The sequence below is a fragment of the Pseudochaenichthys georgianus genome, chromosome 9 (assembly GCF_902827115.2).
Source record: "Pseudochaenichthys georgianus chromosome 9, fPseGeo1.2, whole genome shotgun sequence".
NCBI lineage: Eukaryota > Metazoa > Chordata > Actinopteri > Perciformes > Channichthyidae > Pseudochaenichthys > Pseudochaenichthys georgianus.
The window spans coordinates 14,806,538-14,825,228 of record NC_047511.1 but is presented as its reverse complement, the minus strand read 5'-3'; the positions used below and the strand labels follow the sequence as shown (position 1 = coordinate 14,825,228).

Here is an 18,691-nt window from a genome sequence, read left to right as displayed (position 1 = left end):
ATATGATTGATATGAGTAATTCATATTAAGGCATATATATAACGGCACACCCTTAGTTTGTGTGATGAGCACTTTATTTACAAATATAATTAAAAGCTCTGACAGATTCATGCTTTCTTTTAACCTGAAAAAAAAATTAAAGTGCATGCAATAATAAAGCATCATACTGGTCTGGTTTATAAGAAAATACACAGCTTGGGAGTTGTGTAAAGCAAAAATAAAATCAGATTGATACATGGCTGAACCTCAAATACTATCTGAGGAGGGGGGAGGGAAAAAAGCGGCTTTAAAAATTCTTTTTTGATTTGAGTGACAGTTAAAATACAATACGAAAATAAGTAAAAGCTCTCCATAAATCCTTCTATACACAAAGTACAAGTCCCCCCGCCCACCCCATGAAGCCCTTTGTGCTAGCTGGGAGTTGGAGTTTATTATTATTCACATTGGCTGCCAGTGCAGAGAAATCAGTCAGTTCCAGTACCATGATTCAAGCTCCCCTCAGTAAGGAAATTCACCCGTCACAATTATAATGATCGTACCTGTATGTACACGATATGCGCGTATCAAATTATTCAAATTTCTCATAAAAATTTCCAGGTGAATAAATACAAAAAAGTGTTGAAAGACGCGGTGCAGACTGGCGGCTGCGGAAGGATCAGCTGTTTGATTTGGCGCTTTTCTTTTTTTGCATCACTTGAGACCCCAAAAATCGAACTAAGCAAAACAAAAAAAGACCACCTTGCAAAATGCATGTGTCGCTCATCCGACCGCCCTCGTTTTTCTCTCCCTCCTTCTCTCGTCTTCCACTTCAAGTCACAACAAAAGTGTCATCATTGCACAAGAAAACAAGAAACACCGTGACTACGTTATCATTTGTCTTACACAAAACATGACAACTACGGGAAGTTATCCAGCATATTTTTTTTGTCATCTTGTGACACCACGAGAGGCAAGGAGGGGGAGGAAGTTCAGGTGGGTTTGGGAGGAAGAGGTGGAAAGGGGGGGGGCAATAAAACCTGCCATCCACTTTGTCTGAGCGCCCCCCCCCCCCCGGAAAACACACTGAATTCTGGAGTGGGTATTTTCTTTGTGTCTGTGTGAAGGCGTCAGCAGCTGTGAACACCTGCACTGTCAGGTAGAAGGAGAAGGGGGGGGGCAGTGAGAGACGGCAGCAGGGGGGTCTCAGCCCCTCATCTGTAGTCGTCCTTGGGGAGGTCCAGGGTGCACAGGTTGCCGAAGCCCAGCCTCATGCTCTCCATGTCGAAGGCGTCGGTCTCGCGGTCCTGCCGCTCCAGAAGGTGCTTGATGCGGTCGGTCCTCTCCTTCTGGATGGAAACCAGCTCCTCCTCGATCTGAGGGGAACACAGGGTTCATATATTGGAGGACACTTTAATAAAAAAAAAAAAAATACAATTTGCCTGTCGAAACTGAAGGTACAAGTGGTGTTTTGTACTCGGATAAAAAAAGCTTTGGGGGCATCTATCCAAGGTTGAAAACAAAACAGTTATGTATTTGATGTTCTGTACAATCTTAAAAGAGGTAGAGACAATATTTTACCAGTGTCTCAATGTATAATAAAAAAAGTTACACTGTAAAAACTATTTATATAAAGCATCTTTCCTCATCTTGTCAAACCGATGACTTGTGTGCGTAAGAATAGCGTGAGTGATACTAAACATATAACATATGACTCAATATGCAGTAAATGTCCCAGTAAGACATATCAGATATCCAGCATGAATACAAAACCAGGCCCTGTAATAATATAATACAACCACGATCAATGGGGTTGATAACCCACAATGGGGTTGTGAAAGTCAAATCATGTGATGTGAGAAAAGTCTACAGCGGCTACGGTAGGAAAACAATGAGTGAACAACCTCAGCCATAGCAGATAGATGATTGGAGAAATATGACTAAACTAAACCCAAGATTAGGAATACAGTAGATTTAAATCAGTTGTCCAACACCCATCAATTAAAGACATACACCTCAAATGTAAACAGTGTGTGAGTTGAGTATTGTTCTCTGGCCAAATACTTTGAAGAAAGAGGCGGGCTTAAGTTGTCCTGAAGAGTGCAACAGGAAAGTGAAAGAGACACCTTTCAAGAATGATCTGCACACGCCTGCCCAGTCCTGACGCAGAGGGTGATGTAATGACACAGTTTTAAGGAATGTTAAGGGACTATTTAATGGCAGTTTTTGGAAATAATCTGTTTCTTTAAAAGGTTTAATATTTTGTGGTTGGTATTTGCCAGAGGCAGATGCAAATAAATACATGCAGGTGTTGTGTGGTTTAATACATCTCAGTCTGAACCACAGCCTCTGATAGAGTCCTTTCAAAATGCTGTGATTATAACAGGATGGTTGTGTACGTCTCCATGACACTGCAGAGTTTTCCCCTCTTGACTAAATGAGGAATACTACGGTATGCGTCACTTGATGCAGTGTTTTGTCCTGTGCGGGTGTCAGTGTGTTAAGTTGTGTTACTCAGGATCAGTCATGGCAGGAGTTGTGTCTGCTGGGTGTCTCAGGTGACCCCCCCCCCCCCCCTCAGCACACACATCCACAGGTGCAGACAAAGCACTGCATGGCGCAATACGGCAACTACTCCCGACTCCTGACCATGAGCCGAACCGGAGGACAATAGTGCCTCGGAAAACCATGACATCATCCCGGAGCCAGTGAGCAGATCTGGAGCCAGCCAGGAGAGGGCGTCAGACCCCCGTGCAGAACTGGACCCCAGAACTGGATCCTGACCGCATGCAAATGTCTCCCTTTGTTGTCAGAGTGCTGTCTACTAGACTGTGGCGACAATGACGTCGGTCACTTTGGAAACAAGTGTAGTTCTAATCTCATCACATGTGGTTGGCAGCTTGTGTTAAAAGTCACAGAAAATAAGAATACAGGACACAGCTTGATAAAACTGGGTCAAATACATGCATCGTAATTTAGAATGAAACAAAGTATGAAAGCTAGGTGCCAGCTTGCAAGACGGGTGCTGATGTCATAATTAATACTTTATAAGTGTTACAAAATAAAAGCATAGAAACGTCCCAATTGTATGCACGTGAATATCCAATTAGGACACATAAAACAAGCTATAACGTTAACTGTATTAATTGTGCTTTATTATAAAACAGACGAAAATGTCGTAGTGAGAGAAACACTCTGTTGTCTAGAGATTTCATCACCATTAGAGGTGCGTGGGAGAGAAATGGTTGTCAGCTCCCGGCAGGAAGACACGCCACTGTCACCCCCACCTGTGGTGAAGGGAATCTGTGTGTGTGCATGTTTGTATGTATGTAGGATGCAAGATGGTAAAAACGAGTGACCATTTCCTCAACAGTGTCCTTTTTAGGGCGTATTTAACTGATCTTTGACATGAAAGGCTTCGAAACTAACGGTAAAGGTTTTTAGAAGCTTGCTACTTTCATTATTGTCACGGTACTGATTTATTTGGTAGTGGTAGCATGTAATAGGTCAGCTGATGGACAGTGAGCACCTCAGGGTCTGTCCTTTCCCCGCTCAGAGACCCAGGTCGTCGCACGCATCTCTGCTTGTCTAGCTGACATCTCTCAGTGGATGTCTGCTCATCACATCAAGCTCAACCTTGACAAGACTGAGCTGCTTTTCCTTCCGGGAAAAGATTGTCCCACTCTTGACCTGACAATCAACATCGGCACCTCTGTTGTTTCCCCGACTCAGACTGCAAGGAATCTGGGTGTGACCCTACACTGTAAAATATTACCATGATTTCACAATATTTAGCTGTAATATTTGACAATAAATTACTGTTTTACCACTTTACCTGTAATGTTCACAATATAATACTGTAATTTTGAATGTCACAGTGAAATCAATGCAGGCACAGTTAATTACTGTGAATGTACAGGATAAATGATTAGCAGGATCTCACAACATGTTACTGTATTATTTCACAGTAACATACTGTATTCAAACCATCCTCTGTGATAACACAACAAATTAAATGATTTTCTTGCTTTTATCGCTCTTGCTTGGCTTTAAATACTAATTTATTTCTTTGGTGCAGGTTTTTCTTAAATTGAAAGGGGCACCGCTGCATGCCTTAAAATAAACGATGCAACATATAAATCTATGTAAATTGAAATTGTTGTCTTGGCTTAGTGTTTTCAGGTGCTTCCTGGGCATTAACCCTGAGACGGGCTCGAAAGCCAAAAAGAGGCATGGCAATTTAAACCTCCATGTCAGCACATTCTTCAGATTTGTTTTACTTTGAGTGGATGTCTGTGTAGACATGTGTTAAGTGCTCCCCTCCTTGTTTTCTTTTCTGTCTCCCTGGCTCCGCCTCTGCCCAGGTGCACCTGGTCTGCCCCTGGCTCCGCCTCTGCCCAGGTGTTCCAAATTCCACTCAGCCGTGTATATAAAGAGAAGCTGGAGGAGAAGGATGTCTCGCCTATCCTAACGCCGGAAACACTGTCCTTAGAATACCTCTTTGCCATTTTGAGCTGTAGGCCATATTTTTGCAGATGTGTTTATGTTTAGCCTGGAGGACCTGGTAGTCCAGTTTTCGCAGCTTTATTTTGTTTCCCATTGGGTTTATAATTGATTTCTGGTTAGGGGGGGGGGCTCTGGGTCCTACGGCCCATGGTGGGGCTGGCTCGGGTTCCCTCCTTCTGTTTGTTCCTTTTGGCCAGTCCTCCAGACCTCTTTTTGTTTCCCATTTCACTTGTGTGAGCAAACGGCTGATTATCAATAAATGCTCGTTACCAAGTACCGGTTATTGCGTGTATTCTTTCATGTTGCGGGTCTCAGCACGAGCCACTACCGCGGAGTAGAGGTTGGGGCCGTAACAACATTTTCAAGACACTGTGAAATTTACTTTGCACTTCAATGGAGTAATACAAAGTTAAAATGGGCATTTTCTTTGTTTTTCTTTATTAATTGAGCTGATTGAATTGTGTAGTTATGGTACACTCCCAGTCATATTATCGTATTATTTAGATTTTTATATTTACAGTAAATTACTGGCTACTGTGTTGCATTACTTCTACAGTAATAGTGTGAAAATACAGGTAATTACTGTAATTTATGTACAGCAAGGTACCATAATACCACAGCTCTGTATTGATATATCACAGTAATTCCATGGGCATGGCAACTGTAAAGTCACAGTATTTAGTTGTACTTTTATTCGAATTTACTGTAAAAATATATACAGTAAATTACTGTGAAATATTTACAGTCAATTACTGTGAAATCCATGCAACTAGTAGCCAGTAATTTACTGTAATTTTACAGCCAAACATTTTACAGTGTAGATAACAAACTGTCCTTCACTGCAAACATAGCTGCTACAACCCGCTGCTACAACCCGCTGCTGCAGATACACGCTTTACAACATCAGGAGGATGCGTCCCCAGCTGACCCAGAAAGCGACGCAGGTTCTGGTCCAGGCTCTCGTCATCTCACGCCTAGACTACTGCAACTCCCTCCTGGCTGGTCTACCTGCATGTGCCATCCGACCTCTGCAGCTCATCCAGAATGCAGCGGCTCGTCTGGTCTTCAACCTTCCTAAATTCTCCCACACCACGCCGCTCCTCCGCTCCCTTCGCTGGCTTCCGGTAACTGCTAGAATCCACTTCAAGACAATGGTACTTGCGTACCATACTGCGAATGGATCTGGCCCTTCCTACATCCAGGACATGGTTAAACCGTACACCCCAGCACGTGCACTCCGCTCTGCATCAACCAAACGACTCGTTGCACCCGCACTGCGAGGGGGACCCAAGTTCCCATCAGCAAAAACACGTGGGTTTGCTATCCTGGCTCCAAAATGGTGGAATGAGCTCCCCATTGACATCAGGACAGCAGATAGCTTACACACCTTCCGACGCAGACTGAAAACCCATCTCTTTCGACTCCACTTCGAGCGATAGAACTATTAACAAAGCACTTATATACTAATAAAGGACTGGCTTACCTAAAGTCAGTTGAGTAGCACTTGATATGTGTTTGCTCTATGAAACCTGATGTACTTATATGATTCTGTTTTCTTCAAGGTTGTATTTTGTTGGTCGAACGCACTTATTGTAAGTCGCTTTGGATAAAAGCGTCAGCTAAATGCAATGTAATGTAATGTAATGTAATCAATATATCTGTCAAGCACTTTGTTTGAAGCCTGTGAGGAATTTAATTACACGTAACACAGAAGGAAGTGCACCAACATTAAATTGCGTCTTGGTCCTAAAATCTGTTAACTCTAATTTTAAACCGTATGTCTTTTACTTCGAAGTCTTAGGTTCCATCCTGTCTGTCTGTAGCACCTAAATTGCTCCAAAACTGTGATTTGTATTAATCGTTATTCCTGTAGAACAATTGGACGTGTGTTGATACTCAAACTGGTGGGGGTCTTTAAGTTTATTTATTTACTATTATTTAATTTTTTTACACGATGTAACTCTTTTCTCTAATATATTATTATTTTATATATTTTTATATATTAATGTAAATAAATGCTTTGAAATGATTGTAATTTTAAGAAGAAGTGTGAGAAACATTTTCTCTGTTGTGTTTCATTTAGGTTGTCAATATTGATCACCTGCCGTACATCTAGAGTCGGTCCTACAAAGAAAAGACATGAAAAGTGTCCAGTTTAGAGAGAGACGAGTGTTTGGTTCACCTTCTGCTCCAGGTGGGCCCGGCGCAGCGACACCTTCTGCTCCAGCTTCTGCAGCTCGCGCTCGTGCTGCGCCTCGGTCTGCATCTTGATCTTGCTCTGGTAGGCGTTCAGCAGCTCCATCTCCTGCTGCAGCTGCTGCCTCAGGGCCTGGCACTCGGCTTCCTGGGCCTCGTCCAGACGCAGCTGACAGCCCACCATGGACCCAACAGGGGGGGGGGGGAGGGGAGGTTGTGGGTACATTGATAAGACCCCCAGAAAGAAAGAGAAAGAAAGAGGGAATAGAGACAGAGGAGAACGGGGGGGAAAAATTAAAGGGCGACAGGGACAAGAAGGGGAAGGGGTTTAGAATAAATACAGAGAGATTGTAAAGGAAAGGGAAATAGAAAGAAAAGGGGAGGAGAGGAAGACGGGATAAGGAGAAGAGAAAAAGGTAAAATCGTGAGCAACAGGTGGAGAGAAATACCTCGTAATCCCTTCAGAACAAGTTTACATTTATTATCCTAAAGTGTAGTGTAAAGTAACTAAGTACATTTACTCAAGTACAGTACTTAAGTACAATTTTGATACTTTACTTGAGGATTTCATTATGTTGTACTCCAGTACAATTCAGAGGTAAATTGTGTACTTTTACTCCACTACATGTATTTAATCCCTTTAGTTACTTCACAGATCTGGATGAATGATGTGAAATATAACCAAGTGTTGAATCAGACTTTAGTTCCACCTGGAGTAAATCCACAAGCTACCCTGCAGTCTACAAAGTCATTCAAACTAGTTGCACCTTTACCAGCTTTGAGAACACTTTCATGATCAATCATTATAAAACATATCATATATATTAATCTGAAATGGGCCTATCTGCAGAATGACTACTTTTACTTTTGATACTTTAAGTATATTTGTATGCCAATAATTGTTTTCTTGTACTCGAGTAATATTTTGATTTCAGGCCTTTTACTTGTAACAGAGTTTTCCAACACTCTGGCACTTTTACGTTTACTCAAGTACAACATCTGAGTACCCTTCCCACCTCTGATCCTAAATATTGCTTCCTGCATTTAAAAACCAAACTCATTAGAAAGCAGCGTATGGTTCTCCCTGCGCTCACCGCCTGCGAGGCCATCATCTCGTTGATGCTCTGCTCGTACTGCTCAGCCAGGATGGCCAGCTTGCGTGTCTGCTCGTCCTTCAGAGCCTTGAGCACCGTCTTGTGCTCGGCCTTGGGCGTCACCTCCATCTGGTGGTGGCGCAGGGCCTTGTACTGCTTGGTCTGCACTTTGCATGTGTCCTGGAACTGCTTCTTGATCTGCAGCTCCAGAGCCTGGAGGAGGGGACAGAGACAGAGAGGCTATGAGGGTGGGAGGTCAGCTGGTTAAAGAGTATTATGTTTTTATTAAAGGTTTGCTGTTGTTCTCCGTCCTGGGTCGAGCCCTGAGAAATCCTTGGTCGTGCCTCAGAGTAACTAAGTACAATTATTTTGAGGTACACTTGTACTCTACTTGGGTATTTCCATGTTATGCTACTTTATACTTCTCCTTTTCTTCATTTAAAAAGGGATATACAGCTCTGGAACAAATGAAGAGACCACTGCACAATTATCACTTTCTCTGGTTTTACTCTTTATGGCTATGGGTTTGAGTCAAATGACATTGTTTTGTTTATTCTATAAACTACTGACAACATTTCTCTCTTTTGGAATTCAACAGACACTGGAGTGGAATGGTTGCCATGTAGAGATTGAGATTTAAGAAACATTTTGAGTGGTCTTATAATCTTTTCTAGAGTTGTATGTCATTTTACTCCACTTCATTGATTTAACAGCTTTAACTACTTTTAACAAAATGCATCTCTAAACATTACACTAGTGGATTTACTATTTAACACAAAAGAGTCCAATTATTACAATATTTTACAAAAAGTCAATCAGACCTTTGTTTTTTACAACAGTAAAATGCTACCTGGTGCAAACATATTATCTAGAAATGTCACATGAATTCACTCATAAAGGCCATTTTCTGCACAAAGTTTACTTCTACTTACTTAAGTAAATTGTTCTGAAAATACAATTGTACTTTTACTTAAGTAGGTTTTAAATGAAGGACTTTTACTTGTAATGGAGTATTTTGACAATAATGTATTGGTGCTTCAAGCCTCCAGCATCTGAACCCTTCTCCCACCCCTGCTGAAGTTGAAAGGTTTAGAAAAGCCGGCGGCAAAGATCCCTCTGCGTTATCCTCAAGAGCAGATGACACTGAAATGACTCAGAGATGACACATTTAGTGTGTTCTTTCACCATTTCCTCCAACTAATTCATTACATCCACATTGCATCACTGCTTTATCAAAATCTTTCCAAAGATAGAGACGTTGCTCATTGCTTGCGCCATCTTAGAGGTGGATCCAATTTGTGATTTCAAAGACTTATGAACAAATTCATCATTAAAGCACCTGTGACCCTACGACAATAACCACATCTTTGAAAGACTTTTTTCCCGACTCACTTTGAGGTTCTTGGGCTGCTGCCGGAGCTCCAGCACGTGTTTGCGGTGGAGTTCTCGCTCTCGCCGGTTGTTGTACTCGATCTGGTTCTCCAGCTCCGTCTGGTGCTGCAGGCGGATCAGGTCCATGCGCAGCTTCTGCAGCGTCTTCAGCTGCCGGTGCTCCAGCTCCTGCATGGACTCGTCGTGGCGGATCAGCATGGCGTGCTCCATCTCTTTCTGGGTCTTCTTCTTGTTCAGCTCCTAGGAGACATGCAGGAGGAGAGGGCAATGATGGAGCAGCAGGTGCTATTGGGGAACCTTCTGGGATCAGCTTGTTTTAAATGCGTGATTCACATTTCACTTTTTGTCTGTTCGTCATTTGGCATAATGGCAGCCCACTATTACACTATGATGGAATGTACATTTCCCCTCTATGGGACTAGTAAGCGTGTATAAAAGAAAAATAATAAATACAAAAGCAGCTATATTCAACAGCTTAACAATTAATACATATCACAAATTAAAATGTTTTTTTTTATTAAACCAAAACATTGAAAGTATAACTTAAAATGTAACTCAGAGGGTGATGTGGGGGAAATACAAAAAACCCTAAGACTCCACAAAAGAGCTTTTCTCTGTAATAATCTTCTTACACTTCAGAGATCTAAAGACAATGGGTGCATTCAGGACACACTGGTCTTTAACACTGTTGTTGTTGTTGTTGTTGTTGTTGTTGTTGTGATGAAACAATTATCAAATTATTTATTCGCAAAAACAACAACTTTAAGGTTCTTTCGCACCTCTCGGATCTGTTCCTGCTCCAGGTCGTGCCTCTTAATCATGACTTTGCGCTTGAAGGCGCGGCAGTTCCTGTCGTAGAACACTCTCTGCTGGGCCAGCAGCATGGCCTCCTCCTCGGCCTGGGAGTGCTGCATGTTCTCCTTGTGCTTGGACAGGCGCTCCTGCTTCTCCTTCTTGGGGGTGCTGTAGTCCTCGTTCATCTCCTGAGAGAGAATCAGAAACAGGTTTATTACCAGGTAGCTTGACACGTACGAGGAATCTGACATGGTGTTGTGGTGCATACATAAAAGTAAAACTAAATGTAAAAACACAGATAGAGAAATATTATAAGAAAACTATAATAACATTACAAATGATAAAACATATAGTAAAATAAAATATAGCAGTATTTACAATGAAATAGAATGGAATCAAATATGTGCAGTAATAATAATAACAAAAACAGATATTGTGTACATTGTGTGCATTAATGTAACGCATAGAGTCTGCTAAAGTTAAAAGCAGAGGAATTATGAATGACTTGTTTTAATAATGACAGGTCAAAAAGCCGAGTCAGAGTCAGATTTAGGCCGTGGCCAGTTATCGAGGAATTTGAGCTGTAAGTTTGACTTGTGTAGGCAAATATGAGTTTAACAGGCAAAATAAAAACAATGGTGAGAATGGAAGTAGTCTTGTTGCTGTTGGGGAGGAGCTATGTCTTCATATTCTATATTAAAACAATTAAATAGTCTAAAGTAGTTGAAGATGTCCAAACAATGTATTTCACATGCATGTTTTGAATGTGATAATAAACAATGCTTCCATAGACACTGCCTAAATAGAGACTAGTGTTCACAATATCAAGTATTTGTAGGGAGAGCATACAGCAAACTCCAGTTGACCTTCTGTATAGAAACTACAAATGACTTTCATAACCAGAGGAGGGTTGTATTTTTCCTTCCAACCAAGTCTATCCCTCCTCGGTATGAGTTCTCTTTCATGGGCTTTAAGGTAATCTACAACTCGAGCTAATGCACTTAGCACATGAGCCTGATCCCCGTTCTCCGTGGTGTCTAATTCCGTTACAGCCCTCAGTTGGTGGGAAATGTCTCTGCCTGCCAGCGATGCTTTCTTTTAACTGCGCTGCTGACCTAATTTTGGTCACTTATCTTCTCACTGAAAACACAGTGTTTCGCACTCCCAGCCCACAGGAGTATTCTCTGGACTCAGATAGAAGGTTGTGGAGGCACACGAACGCCACACTGTGCGTATGGTTCTGTGGGTTTCCTTGTTTGTGTCAATGTACATGTGTAGGTATAAAATGAGTAGGCTGAGTGACTCATCACAATTTCCAAAAGAGCGCTTTTGGAGGAACTGAATGTGCATGTTGGTGTGGAGGAGGGCTGATTCAACAGCAAACAGCATGCTGGACCATGTGTCACACGCCAGAGAGGCTTTCAAAAGGAGAAAAAGGAAAACAACAAAATGTGGCACACCTCCTTAATCTTCTCCTTGCAGAGTTTGTACTGCTTCTTTTGATTATCCAGGAAGGTGGTCAGCTCCTTCTTCTGCTGGGCCACGATCTGCTGCTGGAACTTCTTCTCATCCGCCATCGCCGTCTTCATCTGGTGGACACATGAAACGAGAAGGAAAAAAGAGCGAGGGCCGTTAGCAGCGGAAATAATAATCTTAAGCACTAAGAGATAAATGAACAAATAATGAATTCTTAAGAATTATAAATCTTTTAGTCAACAGAAGGTGCCTGATGATAGGATTAGCCATGTTCCCGTTTCTTTATCATTTAAATCTGTATGTTCTTTTGTTTTGGGCTGTTTGTCGGACAAACAAATAGTAACATGAAACCTTCAGGTCACAGAAGTTTTTAACTACATGGTATTGACACAAATGATATATGAATCAATAGAGATTCTGCAGATAAATTGACAAAGAAAATTATTATTTTTTATTTTCTGAAGCCCTCAGAGTTATGTTGGCTAACTTTGTATCTGTTTGTCATGTATAATATATAAGTATGACCAGTTAAAGACACTGGACTTGTCAGTTTGATTACACTGTTCATGTTATTGGCTGTTGTAACTAATATCAGTATATATAACTGTAAAGGAAATTACAATATGCGTACATTTGTCTTGATAGGAGATTAATAATGACAGGATAACAAAACATGAATATGATCCATACAAATAAACAGCTAAAACCACTTTGTCCAGACAAGAGGCCTGTTGGTGTTTTCTTATGAAGCCAATGGCTAGTGTCCTTTTGGTTTGGCTAATTGACTTGTCTCTCACATGTGACATTGTGTGAAGTGAAACAGATGTACTATCTCCATGGCTGGGCTGGCAAGCTGCGTGCTATTCACAGAGATATGCAGCTTGTTTTTCAGAGTGGGACATTCTGTGACCCACTTCTGCCCTTGTGTTTCATCCTATGTATATGGGTGGCAGCAACACAACACAACTCAACACAACTTTTCATAGCATTCAATATAAAACGTTAGGGTTCAAAAAGATAGTTTTTTAAAACATGATTGCCCTTTCCTCAGCTTTAGAATAGTTTGAACATCATGGCCTCCCCTCCTTATCCCCCAGGCATGGCTCAGAGCGATCATCAGGATATGACTTAGGGTTCCTATAAGCTTCAACACTCTTCAGATATCCCACCTCCTTCTCTGAATGGACGGCGTGGCGCTTGGCCAGCTTCTCCAGCTCGATGTAGGCGTTGTTGGCCTGCGTCTCCACCTCCTTTTGCAGCTTGAGCCGGTGCTCGTCCATCTCGGCCTTCAGCTTGTTCTCCAGGGCGATCAGCTGCTTCTGGTGTTGCCGCCGCATGCGCTTGTATCCCGACATCTGCTCCCGCAGCTCGCTCTCCTGCTCATGCTCGTGGATCTGCTTGGTCACCTGTGGAGGAAGAGAAGTTAGGAAATGTGATGTCTGACTTTTCATCAGACCACAAAAATGAATTATTTAACAGAAGTGTTCTGTTAAATAATTTCCAAACTTTGTGAATAGGCAAAAATGAAGAACACGTTTTTGTTTCTTCAAATAGAACCTAAAACAGAATGTATTCAATACAGTTAAGCATTACAACTCAACTTTTAGTGTTACATATATCGGTTTTACAGACAAGAAAAGCTATTAACCTGTGATGGGGAAAAAAGGACCTTCAAAAAAGAAATACTGTGAAAACCCTGAAGATGAAGTAACAAGTAGAACCTAACAAAAGCTCTTTCATCTGACCATTCCACACACACACACACACACACACACACACACACACACACACACACACACACACACACACACACACACACACACACACACACACACACACACACACACACACACACACACACACACACACACACACACACACACACACACACACACACACACACACACACACACACACACACACACACACACACGCTGCAGAGCTCGGGCAACAGAAAGGATCTGAACCCTCTTTAAGTCAGACGGAGAGAGAAAACATTTACATTTATATCATGATAAATGTAATCTGAAATAAGGACAATTATGTCACTCAACAACAATGACACACATCTTTTTTTTTGTTGCAAAACCTGACCACCCCCGCAACACCAACCTGAGGACAGAAAGGGTTCTCCACGTCTAGGTAGTACTCGCTCCGCATCTTCTCGTAACTCCCACCTGAACTTCTCAGGCCAAACATGATGGCAAATTTTAGCCAAGTGCACCGGCATCCAGGAACCTTGTGCAGCATCCTCTGCCCGACAGAACCCCGCCTGAGCTCCGATGCCACCCTGAGACCCACCCTTACTGGACGACCACCCCCCCCCTCTTCTTCTTCTTCTTCTTCTCGTGGCAGGCGTGTGAACTGTGAATGAGGCAGGCCGCCCGCGCCGGCCAACAAGAGCACAGAGCGCCTCTTTAGTTGGGCTAACGCTAAGCGGCGGACAGCAGGTGGGTCACATGAATACCTCATTGAGTAGGAGTGAGAGAAGTTGGAGAGGGGGTTTGGATAGGAGAAGGCATTACAAACTGAGGGAGGGGGGTGGGAGGTGTTTGCAAAGGAGAAACAGCTAATTCAGAGTGACTGGGTGAGAGTTGGATACAAACAATTCCAATAACTAGAAAGAGAATAAGAGCATCGAGAAGAGAACATGGGGTGGAGTTGGGGGGTTTGTCCTGGAAAAAGGTGGAGGTGGAACCCCCAGCCCCCCTTAATCTGTGCTGATTAGCTCCCAATCCTAGTCACTTGCTTCACTGCCACCCTTCGTGCTGCATCAAAGGGCCAAGTCACGTCATGTGACGGCCTCTTTCACACAAGGTGTGTGTGTGTGTGTGTGTGTGTGTGTGTGTGTGTGTGTGTGTGTGTGTGTGTGTGTGTGTGTGTGTGTGTGTGTGTGTGTGTGTGTGTGTGTGTGTGTGTGTGTGTGTGTGTGTGTGTGTGTGTGTGTGTGTGTGTGTGTGTGTGTGTGTGTGTGTGTGTGTGTGTGTGTGGAGGGTAAGAGGGGCATGCAGGCTAAAGGGGGAATTAAGCAGCTGATCTCAGTTATTTGCTTATGTTGTTCAGTTTGCTGTTATATAAATGCAAGCACTCACAAATGGTCTTCTTACTTTGTTGTTGGTATCAAATGAATAGCATTAACAGAGAGGCAGTTCTGTGTTCACTGTTGTCCTGCCAGAATGCAGGGTTGAAAAGAAGACATTCGCTGAAAATGGATGATGGTCTTCAGAAGATTGTAATCTTTTTATCGCCTGGAGCTATTTTGCTTTGGATCCCAAAGCAAAGCAACTGCAAACATGCATTGGGTTTAACCACAGCCTCCATCTCTACATATGAAATATATATATATTTTTCCTGCTATATAAATACATGGCAGATTTGTTGTGCAAGTGTCGTTTGACGGGGAAGGTGCATGTTTCTTAAACTCGACTGATCTGCTGGTCTTTTGTTGAGCGGCAGATGATGTGAAATCTCCTACAATGTCGTCTCTGCAGCAGCCTTCAGTCAGTTGACCTATAATAACCCCTGCCCTCCCTCTCACTCTGTATGTCCTCTCACATTGGTTCTGGATGTCTTTACACCCATCTCTTTCTGCTGTTTCCTTCCCTCCTCGCCCTTGTCCCTTTTTCCGTCACCAATGTTGTTTTCATTCTGCTCTCATCTGTCCTTCTCTTCAGTTTTCCCGTCGCTCTTCTTCTGTTTCCATGTTTTCCCTTCAGATCGGACTCCGTGTCCCCTCTGCCTCTCTCTCCCTTGTCCTGCTTTGACAGCCCAGATTTAATCTGCACTGCTCTTGTGTCTCACCTCTGTTTGCTTGTCTGTCCTTCACCCTGATATCTCCTCCACATCGTCCTTACCTTCACTAGCCAACATCCTCTTTCATTTCATTTAATCTCCCTCCATCCCTATCATTTCCTCCTTTGTCTTTGCAAATAGCACATTTCTCACTCAAGAATTTGTGTACTTGTTTTATGGAGGATGCAACTTCTTCCTGACGGTACATGTTTTCATATTTCTCCTGCTCTTTGTCTTCTCATCTCTTTCCCTTCTCTGGCGATCCCTCTCTCGTCTCACCATCTGGACCCCCCCGTTCGTGTCTCTCCCTTTGTCTACCTGCTGATTCCAGTCTCAGCGAGCCGAGGCCAATCTGAGGACGTCTGCGCTCGGCAGAAAAAGATGATGTCATCTCTGTTTGAGCGCCGGCAGGCAGGACTGGTGCTATCACACAACACCATGCCGCCTCTTTTCAAGACGGGCAGCCTCAGTTACACAGAGCTGCTAGGTATCTTCGTGTTTTGTCATGAGAGGACCTGCTACAAATCTATGACAATTCAAAGTTGTGTGTTTTGTGACAACATTTCTAATTTCACGAGATAAACTCTCAAAAATAACTACAACCATCACAATTGACGAGTACCTTTCTTATGATTTTGTATCATCTTTTCTTACGTGACATTAAAGGGCTTTTTGAGGTATACGTAACCAATACTTTGTTCTAGGGTTTAATTTACTGGATGATCTTGTGTTTTCAGGATCCTCAAATGTATTCATATTATCAGGAAAACGCTTCTTCGGTCTCAGCTGGACGAGTGTTGGCAAAAAGAAATGGCTCCTTTTTTAGTCAACAAGGTTGGCTGGTATCGAGGCTTCTGAGCATAATAGTGAAAAGGCTTCTCACAGTGAGACAAAGGGAGCTGATGTAATGCTTATTTGTTTAATAAGGTTGAATTATTCTAGCAATGCAGCAGTCAATTGCTTAAGTGTGTATTAGGGTGGATTGTTTTCATCAATTTTCTCTGAGGAATTTTAGACCTATATTCGGGGGGGACCTTATTTTTTAACATCCTAGAATTTCTGTTGCACTGAATCTTACACTTCCAAAGGATGAAGACTGGCTGTAAGATTTTAATAAAGGTATATACAGTTGTGTGCGACTACAGATAAAGGCGACCTGTGGTCAATAAAACCACACAGTGCTGGACTTGGTTCACACTCTGATCAAGGTCAGCACGAGGAGGACACACGTCTTCTTTGCTCGTGTTCCTCGTGTCTGGTGTAAGACCACTGGGTCATGGATGGGTAAACAAACACACTCACATACGCTTACACACTACTACTAGTTACTAGAGCCGGTTTCCATGACAACAGACATGAAGGGAGGGAGAGAAGGAGAATATTCCTCCCTCTTCAACTCAGACTGTAGAGTCGGATCAAAGAATGATGTATTATAAAGTGCAGGAGAGGAGGAAGTAAAAGGAGAGGGGAGGGAGGGGAGCAGGAATATAAAGCCTAGTAAAAGGAGGAAAGACAGCAGAGAAGAAGAGAAAGGCTGTATAGTTGCAGAAGACTGGAGACAAAGAGTCAGAGAAGGTGATGACCAAAAGATGGGTCGACAGGAGGAAAAATAAACTGAATATATTGGTGGGGCCAAAAGAGAAAGGCAGGGTTGATATTAAAACTAGAGTTTGTTCAAAAAGGATCCACATGTCATTTCTCGGAGATATCAAATCCAGCCTCAATGTCCTGCGGCCACATTTGCAGACAGGTTTTATCAGAGAGAGACAAAAAAAGCCCCCTGTGCGCCCTAGTATTCTGCAATGGTGTGAATATGACATTCTGAGAAAAAACGCTGCTTCAGCAAGAAGCAGTTTTTCCAATTGTTGGGGGACTTATATCAACACAACTTTCAACGTGGATGCTGCACAAAAAAATGATCCTGAAACCATTCAAACACATAACAAGGCTGTTACAGGTTCCCAGGAAGAGGAAGGAGAACAACAGAGGAAGGAGTTGAGATAAACTTACCAGAGACGCTGATTTGATGGTGGCGAAGCGGCTCTGGTTCTTGTAGTTCTGGGCCTGGCTGCTCTTGTCGGAGGAGGACGGCCGCAGCCCTTGCAGTTGGTCCCGGTGGTTCCCATCGTCCCAGTTGTACTGTTGGTCCTGTGGAGAACACACACACACACACACACACACACACACACACACACACACACACACACACACACACACACACACACACACACACACACACACACACACACACACACACACACACACACACACACACACACACACACACACACACACACACACACACACACACACACACACACACACACACACACACACACACACACACACACAGTCAATAGCCATAACACATTCATTATCACCATGTTTTAGGAATCTATAAATGTGGCTATGAATGTTACATGAAGAAACCTGCAAGGACACACCTTCAAAATAAAGGTATGTTTGAAACGGAAACGTTTGGTGTATGTAAAAGCAACTTGAATGGAGATATCTTCCTCATACATATCCCATACATTTAGCTAGACACTATATATAAATAAATATAAATATATATATATATTGAAATATATTGTTTACTTTCTAAAAAACGAAAATAAACAAAGTGTAGTTAAATAAAACATGTAAATGTGTATTTCGGATGTTTTTCTTCCGACCAGTCTGGAAAGGCTCGTTATGGAAGCAAAATATCCAATACTTAAATAATTAAACATTGCTTGTAGATAGATATTTTTGCCTGGTAGTGTTTTGCCTTACAATAATGCAAGAACAAATGGCACTGTTGTGAACATGAAGATGCTACAGGACACTTCACACTGCCAGTGAAAAACCGTGGCAGTGTTAAATCGAAAATTCCCCGTTGATGTGAATGGTAGGACTTCTGGACTTCAAAAGGCATCTAGGGCATCTAAGGCTGCAGAAACTGTGTCAACCATAAGCGAAACATCAAAAGACGTCTACACTAACACCCCCTCCCCCAGCATTACAAACTGATTTCAGGACCCAGGGGACCAAAGACTTGATTCATGTGAGGAGGGGGACTTCATCAGCATCTGAAAACAATATGCGTCACTGTCACTTGTTCTCAGCTCAGCCCCTGAACTTGAAACACACTGGCTGTCTGTTCATGGAGTGTCGTCCTTATTCATGCACTGTCATATTTACAAAGGGCGGATGAGGAAAGAGAATGAAAGAGCAGTGACAGCCCTCTCTTGACAGATGTTTAAGTCACATGAGAACGTCAGGCATTGTGTTGACCATTGTGTTGACCTGTGTGTGTGTGTGTGTGTGTGTGTGTGTGTGTGTGTGTGTGTGTGTGTGTGTGTGTGTGTGTGTGTGTGCGCGTGTGTAGGATGACAGAGCTGTAAGTAGGGGGAGTGTGTGCTGCTTGACGACATGTGTGCACAGCCTTTGTTCTTGAGTGTGAGCGGTGTTTGTGATGATCT

The 18,691-nt window shown here is 42.7% G+C and overlaps 1 protein-coding gene across 4 annotated transcripts in view; it reads right to left on the bottom strand.

Moving 5' to 3' along the window:
• Positions 1 to 56: 56 nt before the first annotated feature.
• taok3a (TAO kinase 3a) overlaps positions 57 to 18,691 on the bottom strand; it is an 86,451-nt gene continuing 67,816 nt past the window's right edge. For 3 of the 4 annotated variants that reach the window (XM_034090480.2, XM_034090481.2, XM_034090479.2), the window contains 8 exons: positions 17,238 to 17,375; positions 12,605 to 12,841; positions 11,420 to 11,548; positions 9,944 to 10,147; positions 9,165 to 9,404; positions 7,773 to 7,985; positions 6,665 to 6,847; positions 57 to 1,352 (listed from right to left, as the gene is read on the bottom strand). In XM_034090480.2, coding sequence (XP_033946371.1) covers positions 1,191 to 1,352; positions 6,665 to 6,847; positions 7,773 to 7,985; positions 9,165 to 9,404; positions 9,944 to 10,147; positions 11,420 to 11,548; positions 12,605 to 12,841; positions 17,238 to 17,375 — 1,506 coding nt within the window. In that variant the 3' untranslated portion in view covers positions 57 to 1,190. Of the gene's footprint in view, positions 1,353 to 6,664; positions 6,848 to 7,772; positions 7,986 to 9,164; positions 9,405 to 9,943; positions 10,148 to 11,419; positions 11,549 to 12,604; positions 12,842 to 13,547; positions 13,737 to 17,237; positions 17,376 to 18,691 lie in introns of those variants that run through there. The other variant, XM_034090482.2, reaches the window with a different exon arrangement.